This window comes from Trichechus manatus, unplaced genomic scaffold, assembly GCF_000243295.1.
Source record: "Trichechus manatus latirostris isolate Lorelei unplaced genomic scaffold, TriManLat1.0 scaffold00238, whole genome shotgun sequence".
NCBI lineage: Eukaryota > Metazoa > Chordata > Mammalia > Sirenia > Trichechidae > Trichechus > Trichechus manatus.
Window position 1 is genome coordinate 2,582,666 of NW_004444174.1, and position 13,166 is coordinate 2,595,831.

Below are 13,166 nucleotides of genomic sequence, written 5' to 3' on the forward strand. Positions count from 1 at the left end.
CAACAAAATAGGAATAGAAGGGAAATTCCTCAACATAATTAAGGGTATTTATACAAAGCCAACAGCCAACATCATCCCAAATGGAGAGAATTTGAAAGCATTCCCCTTGAGAACGGGAACCAGACAGGGATGCCCTTCATCACCACTCTTAGTCAACACCGTGCTGGAGGTCCTAGCCAGAGCACTTAGGTTAGAAGAAGAAATAAAGGGCATCCGAATAGGTAGGGAAGAAGTCAAAGTATCTCTATTTGCAGATGATATGATCGTATACACAGAAAACCCCAAAGAATCCACAAGAAAACTCCTGGAACTAATAGAAGATTTCAGCAAAGTATCAGAATACCAGATAAACATAAAAATCAGTTGGATTCCTTTATACCAACAAAGAGAACTTTGAAGAGGAAATCACCAAATCAATACCATTTACAATAGCCCCCAAGAAGATAAAATACTTAGAAATAAATCTAACCAGAGACATAAAAGATGTATACAGAGAAAACTACGAGATACTACTGTAAGAAACTGAAAGAGACCTGCATAAGTGGAAAAACATACCTTGTTCATGGATAGGAAGACTCAACATTGTTAAAATGTCAATTCTGTCCAAAGCGATCTACAGATTCAATGCAATCCTGATCCAAATGCCGATGGCATTTTTTAATGAGATGGAGAAACAAATCACCAAAGGGAAGGGAAGGAAAGGGAAGAGGCACCGGATAAGTAAAGCATTACTGAAGAAAAAGAACAAAGTGGGAGGCCTCACAATACCTGATTTTAGAAACTATTATACCGCCACAGTAGTCAAAACAGCCTGATACTGGTACAACAACAGATACATAGACCAGCGGAACAGAATTGAGAATCCAGACAGAAATTCATCCGACCTATGAGCAGCTGATATTTGACAAAGGCCCAAAGTGCATTAATTGGGGACAAGACAGTCCCTTTAACAAAGGGTGCTGGCATAACTGGATATCCAGCCGTAAAACAACTGAAACAAGACCCATACCTCCCACCATGCACAAAAACTAACTCAAAATGGATCAAAGACCTAAATATAAAATCGAAAACGATAAAGATCATGGAAGAAAAAATAGGGACAATGCTAGGAGCCCTAATACATGGCATAAACACAATACGAACTATAAGTAACAACGCACAAGCACCAGAAGAGAGACTAGATAACTGGGAACTCCTAAAAATCAAACACTTACGCTCATCAAAAGACTTCACTTAAAAGACAACATATGGACTGGGAAAAAATTTTTGGCTACGACAAATCCAATCAGTGTCTAATCTCTAAAATCTACAAGATACTGCAAAACCCCCACAACAAAAAGACAAATAACCAAATTAAAAAATGGGCAAAGGATATAAACAGGCACTTTACCAAAGAAGACATTCAGGCGGCTAACAGATACGTGAAGAAATGCTCATGATCATTAGCCATTAGAGAAATGCACATCAAAACTACAATGAGATACCATCTCACCTCAACAAGGCTAGCATTAATCCAAAAAACACAAAGTAATAAATGTTGGAGAGGTTGTGAAGAGACTGGAATACTAACACACTGTTGGTGGGAATGTAAAATGGTACAACCCCTTTGGAAATCGATTTGGTGCTTCCTTAAAAAGCTTGAAATAGAAGTACCATATGATACAGCAATCCTGCTTCTTGGAATATATTGTAGAGAAATAAGAACCATCACACAAATAGATACAGGCACACCCATGTACACTGTAGCACTGTTCACGATAGCAAAAAGATGGAAACAACCTAGGTACTCATCAATAGATAAATGGATAAACAAATTATGGCATATTCACACAATGGAATACTATGCAACAATAAAGTACAACAATGAAGCCCTGAAACATCTTACAACCTGGAGAAATCTGGAAGGTATTATGCTGAGTGAATTTAGTCAGTCACAACAGGACAAATATTGTATAAGACCACTATTATAAGAACTCAAGAAAAGGTTTAAACACAGAAGAAAACATTCTTTGATGGTTATGAGGATGGGGAGGGAGGGTGAGGGTTATTCACTAACTAGATAGTAGACAAGAATTATCTTAGGTGAAAGGAAGGACAGCACATACTACAGGGGAAGTCAACACAACTGGACTAAACCAAAGCTAAGAAGTTTCCTGAATACAATCAAACACTTCAAGGGACAGAGTATCAGGGGCAGGGGTCTGGGGACCATGCTTTCAGGGGACATCTATGCCAATTGGCAAAGTTTATTAAGAAAATCTTCTGCATCCTACTTTGGTGAGTGGCATCTGGGGTCTTAAAAGCTAGCAAATGGCCATCTAAGATGCATCAATTGGTCCCAACCACCTGGAGTAAAGAAGAATGAAGAACACCAAAGACACAAGGAAAGTATTAGCCCAAGAGACAGAAACGGCCACATAAACCAGAGACTTCATCAGCCTGACACCAGAAGAACTGTATGGTGCCTGGCTACCACCAATGCACGCCCTGACAGGGAAAACAACAGAGTCCCTGATGGAGGAGGAGAAAGGTGGGGTGCAGAAATCAAATGCTAGTAAAAAGACCAGACTTAATGGTCTGACTGAGACTGGAGTAAGCCCAGACAGCACGGCCCCTGGATGTCAGCCCAGAACTAAAACAATTCCTGAGGTCAACTCTTCAGACAAAGATTGGACTGGACTGTGGGACATAAAATGATACTCGTGAAGAATGTGCTTCTTAGCTCAAGTTGATACATGAAACTAAATCGGCAGCTTCTGTCCGGAGGTGAGATAAGAAGGCAGAGAGGGTTAGGAGCTGGTTAAACGGACATGGGAAATCAGGGATGGAAAGTAGGAGTGTGCTGTCACAGTATAGCGAGAGCAACTAGGGTCACATAACAATGTAAGTAAAAATTTTTGAATGAGAAACTAACTTGAAATGTAAACTTTCACTTAAACTACAATAATAAACAAAAACAAAAAACAAATAAACAATAATACATGTAGTTCAACCATATATACGAGACTAAATGGGCACACCAGCCCAGGGGCAAGGATGAGAAGGCAGGAGATGACAGGAAAGCCAGAAGAATGGAAATGGGGAACCCAAGGTCAAGAAGAGGATAGAGCTGACACATCGTGAGGTTGGCAACTAATGTCAGAAAACAATATGTGTATTATAATGAGAAACTAATTTGCTCTGTAAACCTTCACCTAAAGCACAACAAAAAAATAAATAAACAAAAAGTTGGTAGCAAAATAAAATCAATTATAGAAAATAAATAAATCCATTGCCATTGAGTTGATTCCAATTCATGGCAACCCTATAGGACAGAGCAGAACTGTCCCATAGGGTTTCCAAGGAGCAGCTGGTAGATTTGAACTGTCAGCTTTTTGATTAGCAGCCAAATACTTAACCACTGCATCACCAGGACCCTGGAAATATAAACAGTATTCTTTGAATTATGACAAAATTTTCATGCAAGTATGTATTCTAATATAATAGTTTATATTGTATATACAATAGTTTATATTTCTTTGCTTCATTGGGCTACAATATAACCTGCACCTTAATATATAAGGAGTCTCAGAGCCTCTATTTTGAATTATATTTTTAATTTAAAATTCAGTATTTTTTCCTAATCAAAAAACTGCTTTTATCTATCACAGTGGAAAGCTGATATTCCCAAATGTACTAAGAGGAATCTCTTTCCATAACCACAGAATGCAAAATGTTTAAATACTAAAGACGATAATAAAATATGCTATAAACTTTATAACTTACAATTTATAAAATTAAAGTTTAAACTATGTCTTTTATTTTTTAGTATATCTCTTCTCTAAAACCAGTGATATTTTACAGTATATTTCTATTCTACAATTACAGAAAGGAAAACATTCAGTATAACTGATTTCAAATGAATTGTCTTAAAGAGACTGAGGCATTATCATTCTCATTTACTTAAGTGCAAAGAAAATCTAATAAAATGTGCATTAATGTTTTCTAATAAAAAAATGTACTTAGAGCTAATCTTACATATTAACTACTGTAATGACTATAGCTTAGGAAGAAACTAAACTTGAAACTAGGAATGTAAAATACTGTGGTATTGCTTCCAATTTTATTTCACCTCCTTAAGAAATATTATAGTATGAAATAGTAACCTAACTTATAAACACACATCTATCTTTGTGCTCCTTCACAAGACTTCCTAGCATCAATATATCACTGAAAGTCAAAATCTATGCTTTTCACTTAGCTTAACCAGAATCTCTGTAAACAGCTCCTGAAGATGAAAAACAGACTCCAACTGGTCTTCAGAAAATCTACTTTCTCATGTCTACTCTTCTCACACTCAATAAATACAGTGTTTTCATTGTACCCAACAGACAGCAAAGAAGTCTTTTACCTTTTTTGCTCTGTACTACACAGAAATACCTCAGGTACATCAATTAATATTATGATAGTTTTCACATAAATCTTGCAGAAACCCTACCCCAGGAAATCCACTAGCTACAAAAAATCCCATACAGCAGTGCTGGCAATGAAGATTAAATGAATGAGAGTCCAAGCATTTCTTCTTACAAACAGCCCTTTTCTGTCTTTTTTTTTTTTTAAAGCTTGCTTTAGCGTGTGCCAATATAGTAACATATAGTATCAATGTACTAACCTTCATTCCAACAACAACAAAATTATTTCTGTATGTATTTTAAACTAAAATTTTAAAATAAAAAAAATTTGATGCATAGTAGTAGAATTTCCATATGGGAGATGGCATGGGTGGTCCCCAGGCAGGCAGCACAGTCATATAGACAAAGAACTTATTAAAGAATACTATACATTATATTTTCCAAAGTATGTCTTGAAATGTTTGTAAAACAATAGCTTGCTTTGAGAAAACAACTACATTTTTCCCATCTCTAAAAAAGAAGAAGAAAAAAGAGATAAGGGTTACTGCTTAGATTCAAATATTCATGAAGAGAACAAAGACGGACATGAAAATACCTACAATCTATACTTTTAATGTAAATGGAGATAAAGAAATTACAAACTGATTTTTTTTTTAATCTAAGTGGCATAATAAGTATCCAGGAACAACATAATCCAGCCTGAATCCACACTTGTGCAAGAGAAAATCCTACAAGAACTGCTGGATAATTAGGAAGTAGAGGTGCCCCAGCAGTGGCAGAATCCAGGTATTGTCAACAAGGCTTCCCCCAGAAAGAGAGAGCACCATCCTAAGTAGGATGACAGGGCTGAAATCAAATATATAATTAAACTAATAAATGCAAATAGCCTATGTAAAAGAAAAACATTTAAAGTGGATTAAATCTACCTGTATGAAAGTATACAGCTAAAACAAAGTGATTCAGAAAGGTTGAAATTACAAAAAAGAAAAAAAAGGTGGCCGGGTAGGCAAATACGAACAAAAAGTCACCATATCAGACAAGGTAGAATTTCATTTCAAAAGCATTAAAGAGATAAAGAAGGGAACTTGTAATTTTCAAGGTTTAAATTCTCAATAAGGATATAACAGGTAAGAATAATTATGAAACAAATAGCGTGGAAGAAATATCATAAAGCAGAAACCAAAGGATATACAAAAAGAAATAGACTGATTAATAACAAATTAATGAGACAAATTTAAAATAGCTCACCTCCCTCAGTCCAAGGTAGATCAAGCGGACATAGAACACCATAAACAAATAATCACAAAAGTAAATCTTACAGATTAAAAATAAACTCCATATCCCAATAACAATTACCATCTTTTTAAGTGCACATGAAACATTCATGAATATGGACCACATATTAGACCAGAAAGAAATTTCAATAAGTTAAAAAAAGCAGAAAGGGCACAACAGTCATTCTCTGAACATAATGCAATAAAATTAGAAAGAATAACAACAAAAATGGCCATGCATATGAAAATTATGAATACATTTCCATATACTTTTATATAAATGACCTCACATAGCATTAAATTTCTATGGATATAAAATTATTATTATATAATCTGTATATATATTATGGTACATTATTAAATATATAAATATATCTAGTTACAAAATCTTAGATAAAAGACAAAAGACAACTTAAAATTGCAGAATTGATGAAAACACCTAAATATCGGAAGTTATGGACTAAATAGAGCAGGAAAATTTATATAATTACATAATTTTGTCAGCAAAAGTGAAAAAGAATAAAAATAATTGAATTAAACATTTAACTCAAAAATAGAGAAAGAACAACACAATAAACAGAAGAAAAGCAGGAGAAACTGGCACTATCATTTATCAGTGGTGAGAGTACAAAATGGTACAACCCATATTAAAGGGATTCTGGCACTATCTTCCTAAATGAACAGTGCACTTACCCTTTGCCTCAGCAGTACAAATCACAGGAATCTGACCTAAAGATGGCACAAGTGGTTTGCTAACCTAAAGGTTGCTGGTTTTAACCCACTCAACAGCTCCTCAGAAGAAAGGCCTGATGAATTGTTTCCATAAAGATTACAGCCAAGAAAACCCTGTGGAGTATTTCTACTCTGTAACACATTGCCATAAGTTGGGGCCTGACTCAAAGGCAGCTAACAATACAACCTAAAGATATGTCTGCTCAAGTATGAAACTGCATAGATGCCTCGTTATTCATTGGCAATATAGAAAGACCTGAAAAAAATTAATGCCCACCAACAGGGGACCAGTGAAATTAAACCTGGTCCATCCACACAACAGAATGATATGCAGTCATAACACAGAATAAAGAGCTCTATGAACTCCATTATATGTTAAGTTGAAAACAAAAAGAAGCAATACAGAGAACAGTACTTAAAATAAGCCACATTTTAAAAAAGAAAGGGATAGTATACATACATATATTCAATTGTGTGTGCATATTAAGCACACACAAGAGAATATATGTACACACAAGAGAATATATGTACATATACATATATTAAACAAAGCAGGAAGCATCAAAAGAAGATGGAAGCAATACACAGTCACTGTACCAAAATGAACTGGTCAACATTCAACCATTTCAGGAGGTAGCATATGATTAAGAACTGATGGTACTGAAGGAAGAGGTCCAAGCTGCACTTAAGGCACTGACGAAAAACAAGGCTCCAGGAATTGACAGAATACCAATTGAGATGTTTCAACAAGTGGATGCAGCACTTGAAGTGCTCACTTGTCTATGCCAAGAAATTTGGAAGACAGCTACCTGGCCAACTGACTGGAAGAGATCCACATTTGTACCTATCCCAAAGAAAGGTGATACAAAAGAATGCAGAAATTATCTAACAGTATCACTAATATCACACACAAGTAAAATTTTGCTGAAGATCATTCAAAAGTGATTTCAGCAATACCTTGACAGGGACCTGCCAGAAATTCAAGCCAGATTTAGAAGAGGACATGGAACAAGGGATATCATTGCTTATGTCAGATGGATCATGGCTGAAAGCAAAGATGTCTACCTGTGTTTTATTGACTCTGCAAAGGCAATCGACTATGTAGATCATAACAAATTATGGATAACATTGTGAAGAATGGGAATTCCAGAACACTTAATTGTGCTCATGAGGAACCTAAACTTATACCAAGAGGCAGTTGTTTGAACAGAACAAGGGGATAATGTGTGGTTTAAAGTCAAGAAAGGTGTCCATCAGGGTTGTAGCTTTTCACCATACTTACTCAACCTGTATGTTAAGCAAATAATTCGAGAAGCTGGACGATAGGAAGAAGAACAGGGCACCAGGATTGGATGAAGACTCATTAACAACCTGTGATATACAGATAACACAACCTTGCTTGCTCCAAGTGAAGAGGACTTGAAGCACTTACTGATGAAGATCAAAAACCACAGCCTTCAGTATGGATTACAACTCAACATAAAGGAAACAAAAATCCTCACAATTGGCCCAATAAGCAACATTATGATAAATGGAGAAAAGCTTGAAAATTATCAAGGATTTCATTTTACTTGGATCCACAATCAACACCCATGGAAGCAGCAGTCAAGAAAACAAAAGACAAATTGCATTGGGCAAATCTGCTGCAAAAGACCTCTAATTTAAAGTGTTAAAAAGCAAAGATGTCACCTTGAAGACTAAGGTGTGCCTGCCCAAAGCCATGGTATTTTCAATCGCCTCATATGCATGTGAAAGCTGGACAATGGATAAGGAAGACCAAAGAAGAGTTGATGCCTTTGAATTATGGCGTTGGCAAAGAATATTGAACATACCACGGACTGCCAAAAGAACAAACAAGTCTGTCTTGGAAGAAGTACAGACAGAATGCTCCTTAGAAACAGAATGGCAAGACTTTGTCTCATATATTTTGTATGTTATCAGGTGGGACCAATCCCTGGAGAAGGACATCATGTTTGGTAAAATAGAAAACCAAACAAAAACATCAAACCCATTGCCATTGAGTCGATTCCGACTCATAGCGATGCTATAGGACAGAGTAGAACTGCCCCATAGGGTTTCCAAGGAGCGGCTGGTGTATTTGAACTGCTGACCTTTTGGTTAACTACTTCATCACCAAGGCTCCAACCCACTGCCGTGGAGTCGATTCTGACTCATGGTACCCCGTAGGGTTTCCAAAGAGCAGCTGGTGGATTTGAACTGCCGACCTTTTGGTTGGCAGCCGAGCTCTTAATCGCGACACCTCAGGGTTCCAGCTTGTTAAAAGTAGAAGGTCAGCAAAAAAGAGAAAGACCCTCAACAAGACAGACTGGCACAGTGGCTGCAACAATGGGCTCAAGCATAACAGTAATTGTGAGGATGGCACAGGACCGGACAGTATTTCATTTTGTTGTACATAACGTAGCTGTGAGTCGGAACCAACTCGATCGCACCTAACAATACCACCACCAATATGTATACATACACATACTAACATATATAGGTAATATATATATTGCATATGTATTTATTACTATATACATGCTATATATACATGTATTATATAAATATAGCCATGTATGAACTTAGTTGGTAGAAAAGGATAAAAAGGACAGGAATGGAAGCACAATCTATTTGATAGGCCCTTTTATATATAGTTTTGACTTTGGAATCATACTATTTTATATCAAAAATAAAATTAAATCAATTAGGAAAAATGAACTAATTATATATCAAATCCATAACATAATCACAAAAATAGCGTAATTATTTCAAGTTATTTTAGAACATACTACTTTCATCACGTTCCTTAGTGGGACATAGTGTAAGGACAAAAGAAATAAAAAGAAATCTTAAAATTCATTTAGTAGCTTTATTGTTAGTTGTAATATTGGTATTGTTGTTTTTGACACCACAAGGAAACAAATAGACAAATCCAGAATGTGGGAAATTCTGGAGACTTTAACCAATGTTCCATAACAAATCAGTGGTAGCAAAATGTACTGGGAGAACTGCCATATTAAAAGAGATTTCAAAACCCTAAAAACTAAATGTGATGTGAGGTCATTGACTGTGTTATGATTCAAACAAACCCAGGTAATTTTGTAAAAATTAGGAAAATTTGATCATAATTCATCAGTTAGTACAAGGAATTATTATTATTATTATTTTAGATGTGACAATTGTTATGGCTAAGAAAGAACTATCTTATTTAAAAAAAAAATGTTTCCTGAGGTTTGGGATTTGCTTTATAAAAGAAGAAATAAAATCAATTAACAAACAAAGCATAGATGAAGCAAATGTTGAATATAAGTGATAATTATATGGAGTCTCCAGATATCATTTTACTTTTGTAAATGTTTGAAAATTTCCACAATAAAAAAATAAGATTAAAAATATATATAAACAAATAAAGAACTAACATCAAGGAGGCCTAAATAGAGCCAGGCCCCAGCAGAGAAAGGAGGCTCACTTCTAATCCCCCATTTACTCCCATCCCCACTCTTTGATATTTCAGTCCAGATCAGATTTCCCGATTATAGGGCTAAAGTAGTGGGAAGAACTGTACCTTTTGGGGGTTAAAAATTTAAGTTATATATATATCTCCAAGTATAGACATATATCATGATTGGTAAGGTAGAGGGTCAGTGAAAAAGAGGAAGACCCTCGAGGAGATGGATCGACACAGTGACTGCAACAATGGGCTCAAACATAACAGCAATTGTGAGGATGGTGCAGGACCAGGCAGTGTGTCGTTCTGTTGTACACAGGATTGCTATGAGTCGGAACTGACTTGATGGCACCTAACAATGACGATGATACCTGAGTAAAGTTTTTATCAAGTTTCTTACTTTTTGGCAACTCTTGATTACTCATTTAACTATTTTTAAACCCCTACCAATGCTATGAAGCCCTGGTGACACAGTAGTTACGAGCTCGGCTGCTAACCAAAAACTCGGCAGTTTAAATCCACCAGCTGCTCCATGGAAATCCTATGGGGCAGTTCTAGCTGTCCTATAGGGTCACTATGAGTCAGAATCAACTCAATGGCATCAAGTGTTTTTTTTGGACCAGTGCTATGCAAGGCCTTTAAGGATTTCACATAAAATTAAGTGATAAAAAATTAACTGAGTATTTTAAGCCAGGTAGTGAATGATATAGGGGTCCCTGGGTGGCACAATTGGTTAACATGCTTGGCTACTAACTGTAAAGGTTGGTAGTTTGAATCCACCCAGAGGTACCTCAGAAGAAAGTCCTGGTGATCTACTTCCAAAAAGTCACAGCCACTGAAAACCCTCTGGAGCACAGTTCTATTCTGAAACACTTAGGGTCACCATGAATTGAAATAAACTTGATGGTAACAGGTTTGGATTTGGTTTCAGTGAATAATATAATGAGATTTTTATTTTGGAATTATCACACTAGGAACAGTACAGAAGTAAGCTGAAGTCGTATTTCAGTGGGTAGAAGAGGGAAGTTGGGTGATAAAAGGTGAGAACAAGAACAGAACACTCTTTCACAAATTTGACAGTAAAGGTTAGGAGCAATGAGGCAATGGCTAAAAGTGAATGTGAGACAAAAGGAAAGAATTTTTTTTCTCCCCCTTTTAATGGAGAAATTTGATAGGAACTAGGGTGTAGTAATAAAGAAGTATTTGACATAAGACAGGTGATAAACAATGGAGAAAGGTCCCAGAGGTGACTGAAAGGTGTATTTACAGAAAATAGAAGGACTGGCCTTAAACAAGAAAAGATTTTCATTGATGAATTATACAAGATTATAAGATATGATGATGGCCGTAGATATAGATATATTGTGTGCCATCAAGTCAATTCTGCTTCATAGCAATCCTATAGGACAGAGTAAAACTGTCCCATAGGGCTTCCTAGGCTGTAATCTTTATGAGAGCTGATCGCCATGTCTTTTTTCCTGTGGAGTGGCTGGTGGGTTCAACCACCAACATTCTGGTTAGCAGCTGAACACTTAACCATTGTGCCACCAGGTCTCCTTTAGATATAGATATGCATATATAGGAGGGACTGAGAAGTTCAAGGAGACGCAGCTTGAAGAATTCTTTTTCTTTTCTGTGGCTTTTAGCAACCTTATCTGAAGAAAGAAAGGCTAGTACACGTGATGTAAGTAGCCAAGGAGAATAGTGATGAAAGGATTTGCCAGAGAACAATTATTGCCAGAGAACTATTGCTAAGAATGTGGAAAACAGAGGTGGAGCTAGGGTCCATAAAAATGTGATGTTATGAAACAGGGGTGTTATTTCCCCCAGTAGAGCTCAAATGATTACTGGGTATAAAAGGAACAAGGAGGTAAATATATTAAGGAAGAGGGGCTGCTACCAGCTACCCATTTGCTCAGTGGTGGGAACATATTCCTTTTATATACATTAAATTAATTTTATTTTCCTAATAAATCTGAGTAAAAGATTAAATAATCATGGCATGAATAAAACATGCAAAATAGTTACAATGGTCTATTCTTAAAAAGAAGTAAATGAAACAAAACATAATCATGAGAAATTATGCTTAATATTTAAATTACATTGTTCTTACCAATTCGAGTGATTTTATTATGCGAAAGTTCAAGATTCTGAATATTAGTGCAACCATCCAAACCATGCAAAGAATTAAGTTGATTTTTATTAAGAAGAAGAATGCAAAGATTTTCCAAATTTTCACAGTTGATAGTCTCAATATGGTTTTCCTAAAAAAAAGGACAACTGTAATTACTTTTATTTCATTTATGACTTATTAATGAAACTTTTAAAGCTTGCAAAAAGAGCAAGAATGATACGTGGTCTCCTCATGAATATCTAAATATCTACTGTCTAAGGTAACTATACGACTGTTATACTATCTGATGAAAATATTAAGTAATAAATAATTAACTGATTTTAATTTATTAATATTCTTTTAAAATGGAGATAATACAATAAATAATCTTGTTTGTCTAACAACCTAAATGAACAAAGTGAATATTTTGCCATAGTTATCACAAAACTTATTTTTAAGATGTCAAATATTGAAAAAGTTCAAGCTCCCTGATTTACCAACCCCAGTCCATTTTGCCCCTAAAGACTCAAAATCATGAATTGGGTGTATATCTCATGCAAAGATTTACATTTTAACTACACACACAACTCTACAATACATAATATTGGCCTCAGGATAAAGATCACATCAAGGATGCTTAGCAAGTTCCTGTGTAAGACTTCAGAAAAATAAATATGTCTCTAAAATATTAAGGGTATGTTCCATAGCACTCCTCTAGAAAGAGGCTTGTCTCAAAAAGATTTCTAAGCATAGCCCTTGTCTAGTGGAATAAGCTAGTAAGAAGCATAAGAAACCCACAAAGTTTTAAAATACATCATTTTGATGGAAGAAGTGTCAGTTTGAACTAAAATGAGGAGAGATAGTTAAAAACGAAAAGATGCCACTAGGTCCCAAACTTCTATGGGAAAGAAACAGGCTGAGAAAAATTCTCAGCCTTAAAATGGGATATTTCTTTTTTTTATTGTTGTAATTAAATGAAGTTTACATTTCCAGTTAGTCTCCCATACAATTTTTTTTTTTTTTACACACATTGTTATGAAACCCAACCGCTCACCCCATTCTGCGACAGCACACTCCTCCCCTCTGCCCCTGATTCCCCATGAACATTCAACCAGCTCCTGACTCTCTCTGCTTTCCCATCTCACCTCTGGACAGAAGCTGCCCCTTTGGTCTCTTGTATCTACTTGACTAAGAGGCACATTCTTCAC

At 35.7% G+C, this 13,166-nt stretch overlaps 1 protein-coding gene across 1 annotated transcript in view; it reads right to left on the reverse strand.

The window, feature by feature from the left end:
• LRRIQ1 (leucine rich repeats and IQ motif containing 1) overlaps window positions 1-13,166 on the reverse strand; it is a 235,094-nt gene that overhangs the window by 195,117 nt on the left and 26,811 nt on the right. Inside the window, exon 9 of the mRNA XM_004389266.2 lies at window positions 11,959-12,109. Within this exon, the coding sequence (XP_004389323.2) occupies window positions 11,959-12,109 (151 nt within the window). The remainder of the gene's footprint in view (window positions 1-11,958; window positions 12,110-13,166) is intronic.